This window comes from Papaver somniferum, unplaced genomic scaffold, assembly GCF_003573695.1.
Source record: "Papaver somniferum cultivar HN1 unplaced genomic scaffold, ASM357369v1 unplaced-scaffold_125, whole genome shotgun sequence".
Classification (NCBI taxonomy): Eukaryota; Viridiplantae; Streptophyta; class Magnoliopsida; order Ranunculales; family Papaveraceae; genus Papaver; species Papaver somniferum.
Genome location: NW_020621603.1, coordinates 17,448,651 through 17,469,603, shown reverse-complemented (window position 1 = coordinate 17,469,603; position 20,953 = coordinate 17,448,651). Strand labels below are relative to the sequence as shown.

The window sequence follows — 20,953 nt, the reverse complement described above, 5'->3', positions numbered from 1 at the left end:
AAAACCTAGGAATCAACCCTAGGAATAAACGTAGGTTTTCTTCCCTCCGATCAAAGTACCAGTAATGGCAAACCTAGGTTATCGTGATTGATTCTGTTTTATTTATGTCTTTTTATTTAATAGGGTTTTTTTTCTTCAGGAGATGCCGAAATTGTTCGATGCATGGACTGTTTACTTCGGGAGAGAATGGAAACGTAACTGGTATATGGAGCAGCCATTGATTGCTTAGATTAGGGTTTATGAACAATGGTGGGAACTTTGGACCATAGGTGTTGTTCACGGTGGTTTTGAGAATCTTCAGTACCGCACGCTTCATGGGAAGCAAATGGCTAAGGTATAAATTTTTTTTTGGGAACCCTAATTTCTATTCGTTTTTTCCTTTACCGCCTCATATTCTCACTTTTGTTTCACGGGCTCACAACCCTTATTCTGCTCTTTTGATAAGAACAGTGGAATTAAGCATAAACAACCTTCATGCTTTTATTGATTCATGGGCTAGGGTTTTACTGAGCAAGATGTTTTTTTATTGATTCATCGTTTTGTAGGGTTTCACAGGCCCAACCAATGGAATAAGGTAATTACTGATTACTTCGTCGTCCTTTTGGATCTTGAACTGTTGCATTTAGAAGTGCTTGATTTTGAATTTTTATGAATTGAGTTATATTGGGTTTTTAAGTTTAGACTGCATTGCTAGGGTTTTGAATTTATTTTACAACAAACGCATACCTTTGTTGAAGAATCAGACGGAAGAGAAGTCTCGGAATCAGACTTTTCCGTTTTCTACATTTTGAGTTATACTTATACCTTAATTCTAGGATTAAGGTAAACCCAATTTTAGGACTGGGGAAATCAAACTATCTTCCAAGTTTGGAGCTATTTACAAGTTAGGATCATGGATTCTGTACATAGTTAACTTAGATTGATTTTATATGTCAAATGTTTACTTTGGTTTTTGCAGTTTCTGAATCGGCTTTTCAATTTATTGCTTTTGTCATTCCAACATGCGCATGGTCTGTTGTGTGTAGGGTTCCAATTTTTCTGGAACCGTAAACATCGAAGGAAAGAGAAGGTTGGAGATCAAGCTTTTCTCATAGGTTATTTTGACTTATGAGATGTGTGTGCAGCTCAACATAGTAACTTGAAGCGCTTGGTACATATCTGCATAAACTGGGAGGTACATTATCAGATTCAGAATGGACATCAATGTACCAAACATTGTCACTGTACTTGAAGTGCTTTCTATATATCTTGCAGGGTTATCCTCTGATGTGAGTAGATCCATGATTTTCTTTTTATGTAAAGTGCATTATGCTCTACATATATCTTCTTTTTCTATCATTTTTGTTAGCGACTAAGTAAAACTTCAGTATTCAGGAGACAATTGTATAGTAACAATGCACCATTACAACAAGCTTTGACCAAATGAGAAGTATGAAATTCCCAGGTCTGTCAATGTTGACATCTCTGATTTGTGATGCTACTGGTGAATGGTTGAATGTGGAAAGGAGAAGTTCAGTATTGAAGTGTAATATGCTCTAATTTCTTCTTTCCTTCGCGTCCAAGCAAGTTTTTATACTAGAATAATGACATTACTTTCATATCTCACATAATTTTCTTAAAACAGAATATGGTGGGTACAGATTGTAGCAGCGGTGGAGAAGTTCTGCCAGTAATCATAAACAGAAACAACTGTATACTTTCTGGAGAAAATGTATGTTGATGTTCAAGTACGTTACACACTATCTATTAAATTGGGTTTCTTTTGTGCAGGTGTTAATGTATTGAAGATGTTGCAGGGTGCTAATTCAACCTATAGGTCTTATACAATTTTATCATTGCCAGTATGAATTAGATTTTTTGTTGCTAAGAACACGTATGATGTTTATGATTTTTTCTTGGGTTTTAATTGCTACAAGGTTGTTGTAATCCTAAAACCCACCTCTTACATATATAATTATAATGTTTTGATTCTGCTATTTAAAAGTTGAATCCTCTTTTCTTCTTTGTTTTGTTTTCAGGTCCAAAAGCTGCACTAGAGTCGCAGAATCTTCAAGGTGTTAGGGTGGGAGATTACAAGTTCGTATAAAAAGTCATCAGAAGTACATTAACCTGATGCATATTTGGTACTGAAATCTGGATGGTGGGTGTGGTGAATGATGTTGGTGTTGGGTGGTGCTGGTGATGTTGGTGGAACTATTCTGAAACACCTTATTTTTGTGATAATGAAATGAAAATTCTGCTTGGAGATTTGGTACTACAGAATACTTGGACAACAGACTAATATGTACTCTCTAGGTATCATGCGTTTACTAATAATAACAGTGAAGCCACCTATGTTTTAACTAATTGTGTAGAGCGGGCAATAGAAAGGGCACACGGTTGAGAGATGTTGACGCTTACATGTCTATTTAGCCTAGCAATTGAAGTGGTGATTGCCAATCTTGCATGTATGCCGAGTATAAGAGACAAAATAGTCCAGAATTCCGGAAAATTGTCTAACCTGAGCTCAATAAATTGGGAGCACTTGCTGAAAATAACATGGACCACATAATGATTGTTGGAACTGGAGGAAGATGCTCATTATCTTGCCACACCAAGTTTTCTCCATTCGTAAGGTAACTCTTTTTCTGATGACTTTTTATACGGAATTGACACTATATTGTTTTCTTATGTCCATTTTCTTCATTATTTACTGGCCGCGAATATTTTCAAGCTCTGATTTTTAGCAAGGGCGTTCGTTGGAGCTGAAAGTGACACAGACAATACTCATACTCAAACAGATGAAGCACTCAAACTACAAAATGAGTCTTCCGAACCTGCTTCTCTGGTGGTTACAGACATTCATGGTAATGGTCATTATTGTGCCTAATCATCCGACTTTGATGAAATAATCAGTTATGCCAGACATTTTCATGCTGATTTCACTTCATGGTAATGGTCATTATCGTGCCTTATCAAACGTTGTTCCTTAAGCTTTTACCATTACTGTAAATTTTCATAATCTCATTCTATTTAAGAAAATGACTTTATCGTGCTAAGGAATGTAAGAAATACTTACCACTTACAAGAAATCTCTGTCGTAGTTCAGCTCTAAAATTACAGTTTAGCACAGTTACAATGCATATAAAATTGTTTTTAGGATAAAAAAGTTTTGTTCTAATTTAATAAAACAGTTGAAAATGTGGGTGTTGTAACTGTTGACAATGAGGTGAACAAGGCAGATACAATTTCAATCATGGTAATTGTTATGAAAGACTTTCAAATTTCAAATTATGCAATGCTATGTATATTTGCTTATTTAATAGTTATCTTGAACTAGAAAATGATAAGTGTTCTTACGGGACAAGGAGTTGGGCAGAATGGGCCAGTACATGCATTGCAAAAAGGACACGGAAAGTCTGCTTTGGAGTCCAGCGTGTAACACAGATTGCATGACGGAGCCAAGGTAAATGGATCCCTACCGGAACTCAAAATATGGCATAGTCGTAACATTATCAAACATGCAATGGACAACATTCATCTGCTAACCGTTGCTAACCCAATTCAAATCATTATTGATGTAGTTATTAATCGGTATCTGGAAAACTGCAAAGTAATACCTCATAAGATGAACTTTAATTGGTTTCCAGTTGTTGATTGTCTGTTGATAAACATTTTCAATCAATTTGCAGCATAATAAGGGAGGATGGCGGTCGTGGTTTTATACGAATACCTGAGTATGAAGATGAATTTGGTAATTCATCTAAAGGGTGAAAACTATGTAAGCAGTGAGACTCCTATGCAGTGGTAAGATCCATTATGATCTACTCCGAGATAGTTTACTAGATGTATTCAGGAAATAGTGTACTCCTTGAATTGTTCTCTGCAGGAAATTGCTTGAGATGTACTATTTGAATTTCTATATGCAGGCTTGAGATGTTTGCTTCATCCAGGGCATGATAGTTCGCGTTGAATTGACTGCGTGAGAGAAACAAATGGATGTACCCGTGATTGTCTTGGGGTACAATATATCCTTCCCTGTTTGTTGTTTCTTAAATATCATTCCTTATTTGTCTGTTTGCGTCTTGCGTGCTTCTGTTTGAGCATTTACATTTATGTAAGGAAAACTAATTGGATTACATCCATTTTTTATTAGTCGTGAAAAGCAAGTCTTGATATATAATGGACATAGCACAATCATCATGAGGACAACGAGAGAGGAAGGAGAAACCGAATATATTTCGGTTTATATATACTGGAGCATTTCGACAAGGGAAAATATTTAGTTTACCATGTGGATTAATACTGCATTAAGGGCTTGGTATGGTATTAACCCGTACAAGAAAGATGTGTTTAGTGTAATTATTAAGATCTTAGACTACCAAAAGATTAAATGGAACTCTGTAGTTGAATGTTGTAATTCGACTGAAAATTGAATTTAAATGTAAACCTCAATATTGTAAATTAATATTTAGCTGCACGATTTAAGTTCTTGGTTACGACCCAATAATAACTAATAATATAGAAAGGTAGCCAGTAAATTCGATAGTCTTCCACTTTTCAATTTTATGTAATTTTTGAAATTTTCAGATCATTGGGTTGATCTAAAATGGTTAGTATTTGACCACTTATTTAAATTTTTTGGTTGATCATTGGATTTGGTAGTAACTCATTTTGTAAGTAGTAACAATATTTCTTCAAATCCCATGTTGTTGCGGGAACTCTCTACAATTCACCCAGATGAGCATCGCGACGGGATGAGACGAAGCCACGCCACACCAAATTAAAGATTCTAAGACCAAATCAGAAATCCACGCTAAATTAAAAATCCTAAACGACGGGGCGAGGCGAAGCCGAGCCACGACCATTTGAAAATGCGACACATTTTTAATGAAAATGTTAAAAAAAAAATGTCCGGTGCGTAGCACGGGCACAAAATCTAGTTGTCTTTTAAAATTATAAAACAGCCAAGTATGACTCTCCCATGTATTTCACAGCCGCAAGAATAATAAGCAAGAATCTCACACATTTAGCCCAAAAGGTCTTCTCAACTGGCGAGGTATTTTGCAGTCCAATCTCATTGTCTTAATCAACTGTTATAGGCACCAAGTAATCTCATTGACAAAAGAAAAGAAAAAAAAAACAACCTCTGAAATCTTCATCTTCTATCATAATCACAATGGCTTCTTCAAGTAATCATGATGATGTCGAAAACATCAACAGTAGGCTTTCATCGACTTTGTTCTTTAACATATTCAGTAGGTTACCAGGTAAAACATTTCTTAAATGCAAAGAAGTGTGCAAAAGTTGGAATGCTCCTCTTACCATTGCACCAAGAATGTCAACTGGCGGAAGAGCGCCAAATCGTAAATTAGCTACTAGATTTAATGGAGTTCAGAAACGTCGTCGAAACGGTTATAAAAGATATTACTATGTCTTATTCATTTTGCAAGACATGCATGTTGAAATTTTACATAGTTCGAGTCCATCTAACATGTCACCCTCCAAAATTCGTAGTACCTTTTCGGAGAAATATATTTGAAGAAAGGTAAGAATGAATATAAGTTAATCAGATGGATACCATGGTGAGTATTAATTACGTCCCTGAAAAAGATACCCTGCCTTAGGCTGTCACGTAACACATATACAGTATACACTGAGACGACAGGATGAATGGGTCTACAGGTCAGAAGAACTCAGGACCTATGCTAAGTTAGAATTTTGATGAAGTTCAACAATAAAAAGTACCGATTTTTTGAATCATTGATTTCTATTTCTGACTTCCACAAAAATGCTTTGACTTGTTGTCGTGTGGCTGTTTATTAGCGAAGGCTGTATAGAAAATACAGCCTTGCATAGCTACAGTTTGCGCCTTCCATTTTACTCTCTCTCTCTCCATTTTATCAAGCCCTAGGTTTTTTCACAGGATTCTCGGTGGAGCTCCCAAACGGGCATCACATTAATTGGACAGCTTAACACATTTGCCCACCGAATCAGTTTTAGAATCCAAATTGGTTGTGCAAAACTTGGAGAGATGTTCATCATCATCCATTCATCCTTCTCTCAGAACCATTTAAATCATGTCTAATCTTCAGCTGACGATTCAGGTAACATTGGGTTTTTCTTTTGACTGACAATAAACCATGCTACTATTTTGATTATTGACACCCATTGTGAGCACTAGAAGGATCAATTCAACCCCCGAATTAGATTTTTTATTGTACTGATCTTGTGGGTTCGCTTAATAGATTGATATGTCTGTCTTAATATGCGAACAAACTAATTTTAGTCAAAGAATAGGGCAATTGCGTTATCAATCTCCCAAATGAAGTAACTTTACTGCTCATACGCTGGTGCTAATTTTGGCCACTAGCAGACATGTCACCTTTTGTTTACAAGATCATTGCTTATATAGTATATTGACAAAAGGGTTACTGGTATTGCAGATTAAACATACAGTATTAAAGGGGACATGAGGAATCTCATTAAGGCTCTTGTGCTCAGTTCTTTCAGGTTTTTATGGTGGTGGACTTCCGCTTTAGTCCATGTCTGTGGGTTGTTCCATTTGTCAAAGACATACATACACCAATACGTTTAGTCACTTACGGAGATAGGAAGGAAAATCACTTTGCAGGTCAGTATCATCAAACTTGTAAGTCATAAAATGCTTAACATAATTGTGTGCAAGTAGCTATTCTTTTGGTTGAATAGTCTCGACATTAAGAATCTTGACAGCCTTAAATTTGTTATTAACAATGTGATGCAAACATGTTATCCTGAATGATTCTTTCGTATCTCTTGCTGATCAGCCTATATATATGTTCCCTTGTTTCTATAACAATTAGAATCTTGACAACCTTAAATTGTGTGCAATTAGAAACTTGTAAGTCATAAAATGCTTAACATAATTGTGTGCAAGTAGCTATTCTTTTGGTTGAATAGTCTCGACATTAAGAATCTTGACAGCCTTAAATTTGTTATTAACAATGTGATGCAAACATGTTATCCTGAATGATTCTTTCGTATCTCTTGCTGGTCAGCCTATATATATGTTCCCTTGTTTCTATAACAATTAGAATCTTGACAACCTTGAATTTGATGCAATCAATGTGATGCGGACGTGTTATCCTGAATGATTCTTTCGTATCACCCGCTGAACGGCCTGTTCCCTTGTTTCTCTAACATTTAGAATCTTCACATGTTTATCTCATATTTTTTATTTAAAAAGGTCAATGCTTCCTTAATCATTTAGACAAACAAACGTAGAACAAGGCCTTAATTACCGAGTAATTCGTTTGCTTTAATGATGGATCGTGTAATTACTGAAGCAAAACAAAAAAAAAGATAATTTGCAAAAATTGTTTCGAGTAAAGTGATTTCATGTATTAATATACTTTGTTTTTCATTTGTATACAGTATGTACAGTAAAAATTCCATTAGGCATTTCCTAATAAAAAGTGGAAAATACCAATGGGAGATGAAGATATCTATGGATCTATTGGTTGAGGATGTTAAGAAGTGAAACTCGGTTCTTGATCAGACACCTAAAGACAGATTCTAGTCCATCTTCAAGTTCTTGAAGGTTCATCTCAAGGTCAGCCAATGACTTCTGCACTTCTTTTGTTTCAATGACTTTGGATTTCAAAGCGACATCGATCTTGGTTACTTCATTGACAACTTGTTGGGTTGCACTTTTGGTGGTCAACTTTGAGACTAGTGACCTTTGCTTTGGTGCAGATAAGAAAGACAGGATAGATTCAAAAACTGCAAGAGTGGTTGCTTCAACTTCTGTTAGGACATCGGTAACGAGGTCATTGTTTTTGTTGGTGTTTTTCTTAATATCTGAAAGGCATTTTTGGATGACTTTGCAGACTTTCTTTCTTGAGGTCATGTATGTGTCAAACTCATTTGATTGCCTTCGGATAGATGATTGAAGATCTTGGGCAGATTGCTTCATTTGAGATGAAACATCCTTAATAGTTCCACAGACATCCAACAACATGACAGATCTGTCCAAGACTGCGTCTAAGCATTTTCCATCTTCGGTAGAGAGGAAATCCTCGACACATTCATACAAGTCCTTAAGAGCAACCAAGTTGTTGGAGATGGATGAGGTGAGAACTGAAGATCTCAATTTGCAGAGTTGTTCCTCAACTGCAGTAGCAAGTGGCTTGGATCTGGTGGGCAAACTGATTGAACGAGCATGAAAAGTTTTTTTTGAGGTAGACATTTTCGCCTTATTTAGAAGAAAACTAAGAACAAATTTAATGTAGAAAATGATATTTTGATGATGGTTATTGGTTCTCACCTGGTGCTCCTTTTATAGTCTGGACTCAGGCTACAATGGATAGCAAGTGGACGTATTCAAGTGGTGGAACTTCCCCTATAAGCGCCATTGTCTCTGCATTGTTCCCTCCATCAATGACAAATAGTATGTACCCTACCGACTCTATAGCATCAATTAATATATAATTTTATTTTATAAGACGAATCCTATTGAATTAGCCAAATATGCAAGTACGTGCATGAATGCATTACTACCTAGAAAGATTTGTAATGATACACATAATAATCGATGTATACGTTTCCCAACCGTTGGAATCTTGACAGCCTTACATTTTATTATAAATGTTCAGGAACCAAAAAGAGCATGTAAACAGAAACAAGATGAATCAAATGGCTCCTCCTGTTGTCTATATTCAATTGGTTGTTATTCGAATTTCTATCCATTCCTGTTATCTAGTAACATGTAGCATATCAAGATATATAGTAACTAAAGAACTATATATCCAATTAAGCTGCAAGGGACATTCAATTGAACAGTGACAAAATCAACCGTTAGGCTGTGGAATATTAGCAAGTTGTTCGATTTTTTTTGGATAGCCTCTCCCGTCAAAAAAAAAAAGTGACAGAATTTGCAACCTCTATATTAAGACTTTTCAGCAAACTCAACCTTAAAATGCAGCTTGTTAATTGTTTGAAGTTTTCAGAAGTTTGTACTTTAAGATTGGTTACCAGCAACCAGTGCCTACAACAAGATAGGAAAGGGAATGCGAAAGGCTTGGGATTATGGTAGAAGCAGCTTATATATGAAGGCAGGTGGTAATCAAGATGGTTGAATGTTGCATTACCTTTGCCTTGGAGGCAATGCGCTTCTAATTGGACAAATTTGGAAGAAATGATTAGAAAATTTAGTGTCGCCAACTCCTGTGGGCGCTGCTTATTTGGATGCACTCCACATAAAATTCAGGTAAGCATTCAAATACTTTGTCCAGTTTGGATATCGGCTTTTAATTGATTAATGCAGATTTATTCATATTAGTTGTTTATTTATAGTTGTCTCTTGATTGAACTGCGACATATAGTAAAATTGCACGCCTTCAGAGAATACTGATACCCATATTATGCCTTCTTACATACATAGAACAACAAACGAGGGATAACGATAGTACGTGCAATAAGATATGATATCCGGATGTGTGCATGAATTGGATACCAAGTACCAAGAAAATATTGACATTGATAAACACACACATTGCTAGAACTTAAGAGCTTTGAGCTCTATTTAAAAATGAGTATCCATGTCTGGTAACTCGTTAGCAATTAGAATCGGACAGCCTTGAATTTGTTATAATCAATCTGATGTGATGCTAACACGTTATCCTGAATAATTCTTTCGTATCCCTAGCTGATCATCCTATACATATGTTCCCTTGTTTCTCTAACATTTAGAATCTTGACAACCTTGAATTTAGTACAATAAGTGACACAGACGCGTTATCCTGAATGATTCTTTCGTATCTCTCGCTGAACACCCTACGCATATGCCCATTCTTTCTCTAACATTAAGAATCTTCGCATGTTCTTCTCATATATTCAAAAAAAAATGTCAATGCTCTCATAATCATTTAAACAAAGACAGATTGAACAAGGCCTTCATTAATTATTTGAGTGATTCGTTTGCGTTAATGATGGATCGTGTAATTACTGGAAAAAACAGAAAGAAGATAATTTGCAAAAATTGTTTCGAGTAAAGTAATTTCTTATATTCATATACTTTGTTTTTCATTTGTATACAGTATGTACAGTAAAAATTCCATGAGGCATTTCCTAATAAAAGGCGGAAAATACCAATGGGAGGTGAATATATCTACGGATCTATTGGTTGATGATGTTAAGAAGTGAAACTCGGTTCTTGATCAGACACCTAAAGACAGATTCCAATCCATCTTCAAGTTCTTGAAGGTTCATTTCAAGGTCAGCCAATGACTTCTGCACTTCTTTTGCTTCAATGACTTTGGATTTCAATGCGACATCGATCTTGGTTACTTCATTGACAACTTGTTGGGTTGCACTTTTGGTGGTCATCTTTGAGACTAGTGACCTTTGCTTTGGTGCAGATAAGAAAGGCAAGATAGATTGAAAGACTGCAAGAGTAGTTGCTTCAACTTCTGTTAGGACATCGGTAACGAGGTCATTGTTCTTGTTGGTGTTTTTCTTAAGATCTGAAAGGCATTTTTGGATGACTTTGGAGACTTTCTTTCTTGAGGTCATGTATGCGTCAAATTCATTTGATTGCCTTCGGATAGATGATTGAAGATCTTGGGCAGATTGCTTCATTTGAGATGAAACATCCTTAATGGTTCCACAAACATCCAACAACATGACAGATCTGTCCAAGACTGCATCTAAGCATTTTCCATCTTCGGTAGAGAGGAAATCCTCAACACACTCATGCAAGTCCTTAAGAGCAACCAAGTTGTTGGAGATGGATGAGGTGAGAACGGGAGATCTCAATTTACATAATTGTTCCTCAACTGCAGCAGCGAGTGGGTTTGATCTGGTGGGCAAACTGATTGAACGAGCATGAAAAGTTTTGTTTGAGGAAGACATTTTTGCCTTATTTTGAAGAGGAAGAAGGTATTAGCTAGAGATAAAAGTTAATGTAGAAAATGATGTTTTGATGATGGCTGTTGGTTCTCACCTGGTGATCCTTTTATAGTCAGGACTCGGGCTACAATGTGCAGCAATGGGACGTAATCATGTGGTGGATGTGGTGGAACTTCCTCTATACGCGCCATTATCTCTGCATTGTTTCCTCCATCAATGACAAATAGTATGTCCCCTACTGACTCTATAGCATCAATTAATATATGAATTTTATTTTATTAAAAACGAATCCTGTAGAATTAGCCAAATGTGCGAGTACGTGCGTTACTAGTTACTAATGATACACATCGTGATCGCTATATCCTTATCCCAACCATTGGAATCTTGACAGCCTTGCGTTTTATTATAAGTGTCCAAACTTAGGAACCAAAAAGCATGTAAACAGATGGTGTGCGATGATACTTCGACTTACAAACGGTGTGCAATTTATTAATTATCTCTGTCTCAGAAACAAGATGAATCAAATGGCTCCTCCTGTTGTCTATATTCATTTGGTTGTTATGCGGATTTCTATCCGTTCCTGTTATCCAGTAACATGTAGCATATCAAGATATACAGTAAGTAAAGAACTATATATCCAATTAAGCTGCAAGGGACAGTCAATTGAACAGTGAAAAAATCAACCGTTAAAAAAAATGACGGAATTTGCAACCTCTATATTACGACTTTTCCGCAAACTCTAATCTCAAAATTGTTTGAATGCTTTCAGCGATTTGTACTTTAAGATTGGTTACCAGCAACCAGTGCCTACAACAAGATAGGAAAGGGAATGCGAAAGGCTTGGGACTATTGTAGAAGCAGCTTATATATGCAGGCAGGATGTAATCAAGATGGTTGCATGTTGCATTACCTTTGCCTTGGAGGCAATGCACTTCTAATTGGACAAATTTGGAAGAAATGAGTAGAAGATTCAGTGTGGCCAACTCCTAAAATGGGCGCTGCTTATTTGGATGAACTCCACATAAAAAATCAGGTAAGCATTGATGTTCTTAATTGATGCAGATTTAGTCATTTTAGTTGTTTATTTATAGTTGTCTCTTGATTGAACTAAGAGGATTACGACATATAGCACGCCTTCAGAGGATAGTGATACCCATTATGCCTTCTTACATGCGTAGAACAACCAACAACCAACGGTAACAATGGTACGTACAATATAATATGATATCCGGATGTGTGCATGAATAGGATACTAAGTACCAAGAAAATATTGACATTGATAAACACACATATTGCCAGAACTGAAAAGCTTTGAGCTCTATTTTAAAATGAGTATCCATGTCTGGTAATTCGTTAGCAATTAGAATCTGACAGTGTTGAATTTGATATAATCAATCTGATGTGATGCTAACGCGTTATCCTGAATAATTTTTTGTATCTCTAGCTGATCATCATATACATAAGTTCCCTTGTTTCTCTAACATTTAGAATCTTGACAGCCTTGAATTTAATACAATATGTGACACAGACATGTCATCCCGAATGATTCTTTCGTATCTCTCGCTGAACAGCCTATGCATATGCCCCTTGTTTCTCTAACATTTAGAATCTTCACATGTTCATCTCATATATTAAAAAACAATGTCAATGCTTCCTTAATCATTTAAACAAAGACAGGTAGAACAAGGCCTTAATTAAGTATCGAGTAATTAGTTTGCGTTATTGGTGGATCGTGTAATACTGAAGAAAAAAAAAATAATTTGCAAAAATTGTTTTGAGCAAAGTGATTTCTTGTATTAATATACTTTGTTTCTCATTCGTATACAGTATGTACAGTAAAAATTCCATTAGGCATTTCCTAATAAAAGGCGGAAAATACCAACGAGAGGTGAAATATCTATGGGTCTATTCATTTAGGATGTTAAGAAGTGAAACTCGGTTCTTGATCAGACACCTAAAGACAGATTCTAGTCCATCTTCAAGTTCTTGAAGGTTCATTTCAAGAGTAGCCAATGACTTCTGCACTTCTTTTGCTTCAATGACTTTGGATTTCAAAGCGGCATCGATCTTGGTTACTTCATTGACAACTTGTTGGGTTGCACTTTTGTTGGTCAACTTTGAGACTATGGACCTTTGCTTTGGTGCAGATAGGAAAGACAAGATAGATTCAAAAACTGCAAGTGTAGTTGCTTCAACTTCTGTTAGGACATCGGTAACGAGGTCCTTCTTTTTGTTGGTGTTTTTCTTAAGATCTGAAAGGCATTTCTGAATGACTTTGCAGGCTTTCTTTCTTGAGGTCATGTATGCGTCAAACTCATTTGATTGCCTTCGGATAGATGATTGAAGATCTTGGGTAGATTGCTTCATTTGAGACGAAACATCCTTAATGCTTCCACAGACATCCAACAACATGACAGATCTGTCCAAGACCGCGTTTAAGCATTTTCCATCTTCGGTAGAAAGGAAATCCTCAACACATTCATACAAGTCCTTTAATGCAACCAAGTTTTTGGAGATGGATGAGGTGAGAACTGAAGATCTCAATTTGCAAAGTTGTTCTTCAACTGCAGCAGCGAGTGGGTTGGATCTGATGCTGGGCAAACTGATTGAACGAGCATGGAAAGTTTTGTTTGAGGAAGACATTTTAGCCTTATTTAGAAGAAAGCTATGAAAGTTTCTGGATATACAAGTTAATGTAGAAAATGATATTTTGATGATGGTTATTGGTTCTCACCTGGTGCTCCTTTTATAGTCGGGACTCAGGCTACAATGTACAGCAAGTAGATGTATTCATGTGGTGGAACTTCCTCTATACGTGCCATTGTCTCTGCATTGTTCCCCATATTAATGACTAATAATGTGTTCCCCTCCCAGACTGTATAGCATCGATCAAGAATAGTGTCTCCTACCAAACTGTGCAGCATCGATCAATATACTACCTCCGTCCGTCCCTAATTAGATGATCTAGTTAAAATTTACTAGTAAATTTAGAAATGATTTATCTTTCAAACTATACAACGGATTTTCGTAAATTTAGTATCATCGGAAAGCATTTTAAAACACCTATCTAATGAATATAAATATGGCTATCAAATTTTAAATATTTTTTATAATAATACTAATCTATCACTCCACTTATTTATGGTATAGTTCATCTAATTAGGACGGAGGGAGTATATGAAAAAACAAATATATATATAAAACCAAAGCTTAAAGATTAACAGATGTGCAATGTACCTACATGCATGCTTGAATGGATCATGACTACCTAGAAAAATCTGTAATGATACACACGGTTGGTTGTTTGTGCACTGGTAGTTAGGTTTAGTCCTATGCTGTGCTAATGCTACGTCTTATGGGCTAGATTGAGCTGCTAGATTAGCAGAAATGTGTTGCAGTTCAAAGAAAAAGTGTCTATTTGTTAACACTAGTTCTCTCTCCTAGCAATTGCTCGCAAGTGAACTAGCAGTTCGATAGTTACGCTGAATCATTAAGCGCTGAGAAAACCACCTTTTCACGGAATGGTTTAGCGATGTGAGATTTATTTTTTATCCGACGGCTGAGATTTAAAGTGTTGAACCGTTCAGCGCTGGACGGTGGTCCCAGCTGACGTGGACTGCTAATCTAGCTGCTAGATTATCACTCCCATAAGACTTAGATGGTTGTCATAGCTGACGTGGACTGCTAATATAGCAGCTAGATTAGCAGTCCACGTCAGCTAGGACAACCTCCTTAGCAGCTAGACGCTGAATAGAACAGTGATAGGCGTTGAACAGTACAACACTGGGGAACACTAAATAGAACAACGCTTGACTTGGTCAATTAGGTGGACCACGCCGCACCGAACAGCTCCAGCGCCGAACCATTCAGCGCTCAGAAAATCGATATTTTCCACAGATGATCGGTCTTCCTCATTTCTTCCCCCATTTTCATCTCTCCAAAAAAAACTCCTGAAAATGCATGTTCTAATTCAACATTTCTAGAAATTTTTTTCTTCCAATTCCTTGTGTAGGTTTGTTAAGCAACAAATTTGTGATCGTTTGAGGGTGGTTTGGAGCTATTCCGTCCACGAAATCAATTGTGGTAAGAAATTTAAGTTTTAAGTTTTATGATTTTTGATTATCATGATATTTCATTCAAATTGATGATTGATATTAGTTATTTAGATGATTTAGATGATATGTATATGATTTAATTTGATTATTTGTGATGAATTGTTTTGGGGGATTTAATTTGATTATTTGTGATGAAAAAAAATGAGATTTTGATTTTTGTGATGAAAATGAATGATAATTTGTATGATTAGTTTGTAGGTAAAATTTGTAGGTAAATTTGTATGATAATTAGATTATTTTTTATTATTTGTATGATGAAAATGAATGATAATGAATTATAATGATAATTTGTATGATAATTTGATTTTTTTTTTTACTATGATTAGTTTGTATGATTATTTGTGATCAAAATTTGTATGAAATTTAGTTTGTATGATTGATATTTTTTTCATGTTTGTTATTGATTGTAGTATGAGTATGGATGAATTGCTAGATCGTTTGGATATAGTATCGTCAAAGACTATTGATAAACATGCACTAGTGGAAAATGGGTTTTTAACCACTTCCTCGGTTTTACAGAAACTACTGTTGTCGGGCTGTAGTTATGTACGGTGCCGTGACTCCCAGTAGTTTTTCTTGGAAAAAAAATGGAAACTTAAACCTGATCCTCACACAGTTGTTCTTTAGAGGGGTATTTTTGTAAAAATTCTGAGATTCAAGAGCTACTCTGAGGGCTGGACTTTTCTGTGGAAAGAGAGAAAGAAATCAAACCTCATCTCTTTTATCTCATCTGCACCTATCCTCTTCCATCACTTATCTCTGTCTGTTTCGCTTCATTTTTTTCTGTATCAAAACTTTAGAATGTTTTGCGTCCTCTTCGTCTATATCATAACAACATTAGATCTTGAGGATTTATTCTGAATCGGTGAAAAAGAGGTGATGATGATTACCAACACCAACTGAAAACCAAAATTCATCTAAGCAAACTGAATTGAAAGGTAAGTATCATCTTTATTTATCGTTTCAGTTCAATTGATTAACTTATCCATCTCCAAATTGAAATTTCAGAAGAAAAAGAAATCGATCTCAGTAAACCTAAAAGATTGATTTCATCCCAGATCTCTTTTCTGATTCGTTATCAGTTTGTGCATTTTTTCATACTTTTAATCCATTGGTTTCTTTTTCTTAGTTTTGTTTTATTGATGGTGTTTATTCTCTTTGTATTCGGGCACTGAAGAAGTAGAAAACTCCACCATCATCTTCAAATCCAACTAAAACTAATGGAGGTAAACAAAAGAAGAATATCAATTCATGATTAAATCTATAATTGGTTCTTCTTTTATGTTGGTTTTAGGTCTTTTACTGTACTTTTTATTGATTTGTTTTTATTTTATGTGATTTCTACAGAAGTGGAGCTAATGAAAGCAAAATGAGAAGGTTAACAACATGCTCATGTTTGATAAAGATAAGATTTAATCTGTGGTTTTGCTTTGTAAGATCATTACTTCAGCTAGTTTATGAAATATTATGCATATTATACCATTTGAAAAATATGGGTTTTCTTATGTTTCTAAATTAGGATCCTTGTGCTGGGAATTTGTGTTGTTACATCTTTGATTAAAATGGTTTATGTGGTACATCAGTTATCGCAATCCTTAGTCCACCGCTTTCCAATTGTTTCGTGGTTGACATATTCACCATTGTGAGTCTCGTATCAAATCAAAAAAAAGTATAAAGTTTTCTTTTGATGCATTTTTTGTTATAGTTTTGAAAATTTGTGTAATGGGATTCTTGATACAGGACATCAATATGATAAAGTGTGCATTAGCAATAATGAGTCATTTAAATTGGCGAAAACGCCTTGCTTTTGATCACTTCATGGGTAAGCAAAGCCTTTACAATCCTATTTCAGTTTGCTAGCTTGATTTTTGGGTGTATAATATTAGGAATTCTTTATATGTAGTTTCCTTATAATTTCTTATTAGGATGGACGTTAATTGCATCTTTGTTTGTCATCACAATGCTAAAATCTCACTTTGTGGAGCTGTAGATGCTTTTAAAGCTTTAATTATTATTATGTTGTTTGTCTGGTGTACCGATGGGTTAGCAGGTGCTTTCTGCATGACTGAATGATAGACAAAATATAAATCTTGCTCTAAATTGCAGTATGCAGGGGTTTTAAAAGCGCACGCTTCGTGCAGTAGGACTGAAGCTTTCTTGGCATATTTCTCTGTTATGTTTGAAATTTGCATCCTATTCACCAGCGGGGTGGTGGCAGTGTGGTGCATATACTGTAATTTGCATACTGCTCATTTGAGGGAGATGCCTCTCTTGATGTGCTGCAGGTGGTCCATTAGCCTGATAAAGCAATTAACTATTTGACATCATCCCTGTTGGAACTAGAGAAGAACACCTCACCATGTTGTCGTGTTATCCAAATATCAGTTGGCCCCGTTGTGTACATAGATGGAGTAGATGCTGGTAATCACGTGGGAGCACTCAATTTCTTTAGATTTATAGTTTTGAAGAGGTTTCATGTCATAATTTAGTCATTTCTGATGTATTATGTACTTTTTTTTTTTAAAATCAGGACATGGTGGAAGTGATGGCGTCCATGGATACATGTATTCCCTTGATGCTGCAGTCAATGACTTGGTATGTTTCACATGAACGCTGAAAATAAACGAGAATTTTATCTTGCTCCTTGTGATTCATTTAAAGAAAATTTCTTGAAAAAGTAATAATTGATTTGTGTTTTTTGTTGTCTGTTAAATAACAGAAAGCCTTCATTAAGAAGATGTTAGCAGAAAATTGTTTTTTTGTATAGAAATCATGGGATCTGTGACAAAAATCCTTCCGTTGCTATGCATAGACCAATTACAAGAAAGATTCCTACTCAAATTTCTAACCAAAACCAACCTTGTCAAGTGGTAATTCGTTTTTCTTAGAACCAAAATGTTGCCCAGTAATCTCTTTGTTTAGATGTGATATACGAAATAGATTGGTTTTCCTTAGGTTTATTCAAATGTTTGCAGGAAACTAAGAAGCTAATACAGAATTCATCATCGATTATGATTGAAAAAGTATCAAATAAGGTCATTATAGATGTAGATGAATATATAGAAGATAGTTCCTTCTCCGATCCAATGTTTGTGAAGCACACTGAAGCAATTCTTGATGAAGTCGAAATCTTCGAGGACATTGACTTAATGGTATGATGACTTTGTGTTTTTTGTTAAGGGTTTGTTACTTATTTTCTTGTAGTGGCAGCAGTGTTAACAGTTCTATAATGTAATGTTGTAGGAAGAGGAAGTTGAGATGGAGGATATTGTTGAAGAACTCATTCTGGATATTGATAGTTGCGACTCAAAGAACACACTTGCAGTTATAGATTATATCGATGATATATATGCTCACTACAAGAAAACTGAGGTTAGTCTCACTGTTTTCAACTCTTACTTGTTTCAATTTTGGTGTAACATTGTCTTATTTTCCTATTCCATTTACTCAAAGTGCACATACTCCATTTACTCAAAGTGCACATTTGAGAATCAAGTGCTAGTCTACTTTCTTTAGTGACATTCTTCAATCTGAATACCTTCAAATGTTTTGCCTAACTGTTCCAATTGAGAGTGTACTTTACCTTTACTTTCTTTATTGCTGAAATCCCCAAAACTCCAAAAGTAAGAATGCAAAAGTAAGATAGGGTAGACTTGTAAAGCCTGAGGTAACTTGACTGAACCTTGCCTGTTTTGCAGAATTCTAGCTGTGTATCTCCCAACTATATGGTTCAGCAATCCGACATCAATGAGAAGATGAGGGTCATCCTAGTTGATTGGTTAATCGAGGTATACGAAATTTTGACATGAGTTTCTATCTCCTAGAAAGGGTAAGCAAAACATATGCTACGCATCCTTCTTGGTTTGAATATTGACAGGTGCATTATAAATTTGAGCTCATGGATGAGACATTATTCCTTATGGTTAACATTATAGACAGATTCTTAGCCCGCCAAATTGTGGAACGAAAGAAACTTCAGTTGGTCGGAATTACAGCCATGATTTTATCATGCAAGTATGAGGAAGTTTCAGTACCGGTTGTAGATGATCTTATTCTAATTTCTGACAAGGATTATACAAGGAAGGAAGTTCTTTCTATGGTAAATGTTTCACTTCTAAGTCATATATCTCTTATCAAGCGTGTTTAGTTTTTCCCAGTTTCGACATTGTGATTCTAACACTGCAGAAACATGTTTAGCATCCGTAGTTTTACCCAGTTTCGATATTGTGATTCCAACACTGCATAAACATGTTTGCAGGAGAAATCGATAGTAAATACATTGAAATTCAATATGTCAGTTCCAACTTCATATGTATTTATAGCTTGGATAGGAAGGTTTGTATAGTTAGTCTTCCATCAGATTAAACTGTTGATCCATAGTATTTTATAGCTTGGATACTAACATATTTTTTGTATTTTGAACCAGCTTGAGCTTCTCTCCTTTTTCTTGATCGATCTATCCTTGGTTGATCATGACATGCTTAGGTTACCACCATCTCTGTTAGCTGTTGCAGCCATCTACGCTGCTCAGTTTACTCTTAACAGGACTAGACATTGGAGTAAGATAACAGAGTGCATTCATATTACTCAGAAGATCAATTACAGTAAGTGATAACTTCTTCCTGAACACATCGAATTCCTTGTTTTTTCTTTGGACATTCGACAGGTAGTGCCATTGTTATGAATGTACACATTTAGCCGACATTTATGATTGTTTTTTTTTTACGAGAAGCTAGTTAACTGTTCTTAATTTTAATATATTGGGGTTTATCTCATGGTAGACATCGTCCAGATATCAGATTCGTAATTTTTTCTCCTAATTGAGAAACCATTTGTACTTCCCACTAACTATATACATATTTTTTTAATCAAAGGATGGTTGCAGGTGGTTCTGGACTCGGAACAGTGATGGAGTGGAACACAAAGACTCCCTTGCAGTGGGATTGGGAGAATTTAGTCATGTTCAGTGGGAAAGTAAATGAAATTCCTAAGGCTTCGCAGCAACCTACTGACTGGGGTGTTGAAGGGGACGGCGGGGGGAATTGATAATGGGTCTTTCTGTTCTCCGCCTGGTGGTGGGAGAGATGGTGCTAGTGGTGGTGGTCATTCTGGGTATGATTTGGAAAATAGGTCTTCGTCTAAAAGTTCTATATCAGCATCTATTGATTCTTCAGGGAAAGTAGGAAGTAGTAAATCCAAGTTTAACTTTGACACAGTTGAAGATTTTAGATAGTTGAAATTGTAAATTGAATTCACTATTCCATACAGAATGAGTTTAAAGTCGCTATTAAATTCAGTTTCGAAGTCATTATTAATTAATTCCCGTTTTTAGTTTTTGATTCAGTTGAATCAGCTTTGGATTCAGCTGAATCAATATCAATTTTTTTTTTATGAAATATCATTAAAAAACTATTATTTCTGTCAGTTTATGTCGATGTACTGTTAAAGAAAGTAGTTTTTTTAAAGAATTTAACGTTTGCCAGACACAGTCGTTATGGAAAAAACCACTTCTAGAATGCAGCTGATGGACACAGTCGTTTTTAGTGATATTACTTCATGTCCTGACAGTGGTTTAACTTCCATTTTCCACTAGTGATGTATGTAAAGATATGAAAGATGATCGCAAAGTAAACTTTACAAGTAGTTTGAAAGATGTTGAAGTGTAAAGTGTATTATAAAATTATAGTGAACAATAATCCGGCAACACAACGATATTGTGACAAATGTGGTTTTTCTTCTATTTTTGAGTTTGATTTCGTCAATGGGGATAGAGGTTATATGTCACGATAATATTCATTCGATCTTGGAGCTCGTCAAGTCGTAAGGAATGAGACATACCGAAGAGCTACAACTTCATGTTCCTCATCTAGCAGATCTTCTTCTTCTTCTTCTTCAATACCATCTACCTTTTTCCACCAACCAAACAATCCTGAAGATCTTTCATTGGGTGGTACATGCACAGTGGCCTT

The 20,953-nt window shown here is 35.6% G+C and overlaps 3 protein-coding genes and 2 long non-coding RNA genes across 5 annotated transcripts; 3 read left to right on the top strand and 2 right to left on the bottom strand.

The window, feature by feature from the left end:
- Window positions 1-2,875: 2,875 nt before the first annotated feature.
- On the top strand, window positions 2,876-3,687 carry LOC113331424. The gene is made up of 3 exons (XR_003350915.1): window positions 2,876-2,931; window positions 3,320-3,445; window positions 3,672-3,687. It is a non-coding gene; the product is annotated as an uncharacterized LOC113331424 (long non-coding RNA).
- A 2,157-nt stretch (window positions 3,688-5,844) lies between these two features.
- LOC113331508 lies at window positions 5,845-8,609 on the top strand. The gene is made up of 4 exons (XR_003350991.1): window positions 5,845-6,086; window positions 6,426-6,613; window positions 7,396-8,201; window positions 8,306-8,609. It is a non-coding gene; the product is annotated as an uncharacterized LOC113331508 (long non-coding RNA).
- Window positions 8,610-10,137: 1,528 nt separating this feature from the next.
- LOC113331377 lies at window positions 10,138-10,872 on the bottom strand. The gene has a single exon (XM_026578088.1). It carries the CDS (start codon window positions 10,870-10,872, stop codon window positions 10,138-10,140), a length of 735 nt encoding a protein of 244 aa, XP_026433873.1.
- Window positions 10,873-12,774: 1,902 nt separating this feature from the next.
- On the bottom strand, window positions 12,775-13,512 carry LOC113331376. The gene has a single exon (XM_026578087.1). It carries the CDS (start codon window positions 13,510-13,512, stop codon window positions 12,775-12,777), a length of 738 nt encoding a protein of 245 aa, XP_026433872.1.
- Window positions 13,513-15,401: 1,889 nt separating this feature from the next.
- Window positions 15,402-20,249, top strand: LOC113331375 (G2/mitotic-specific cyclin-2-like). The gene is made up of 12 exons (XM_026578086.1): window positions 15,402-15,522; window positions 16,568-16,626; window positions 16,725-16,806; window positions 17,515-17,579; window positions 17,732-17,854; window positions 17,960-18,136; window positions 18,234-18,356; window positions 18,683-18,772; window positions 18,862-19,083; window positions 19,243-19,323; window positions 19,411-19,588; window positions 19,859-20,249. Exons 1-12 carry the CDS (start codon window positions 15,402-15,404, stop codon window positions 19,891-19,893), a joined length of 1,356 nt encoding a protein of 451 aa, XP_026433871.1. The 3' UTR covers window positions 19,894-20,249.
- The last annotated feature ends 704 nt before the right edge of the window (window positions 20,250-20,953 follow it).

Bases quoted from the DNA above. Each gene is read 5' to 3' on its own strand.
- LOC113331377 (XM_026578088.1), bottom strand. From the start codon at position 10,872: ATGTCTTCCTCAAACAAAACTTTTCATGCTCGTTCAATCAGTTTGCCC.
- LOC113331376 (XM_026578087.1), bottom strand. From the start codon at position 13,512: ATGTCTTCCTCAAACAAAACTTTCCATGCTCGTTCAATCAGTTTGCCC.
- LOC113331375 (XM_026578086.1), top strand. From the start codon at position 15,402: ATGGATGAATTGCTAGATCGTTTGGATATAGTATCGTCAAAGACTATT. The intron at 18,137-18,233 runs GTATGATGACTT...TTGTAGGAAGAG, and splicing joins TCGAGGACATTGACTTAATG to GAAGTTGAGATGGAGGATAT. The intron at 19,324-19,410 runs GTATAGTTAGTC...ATTTTGAACCAG, and splicing joins TAGCTTGGATAGGAAGGTTT to CTTGAGCTTCTCTCCTTTTT.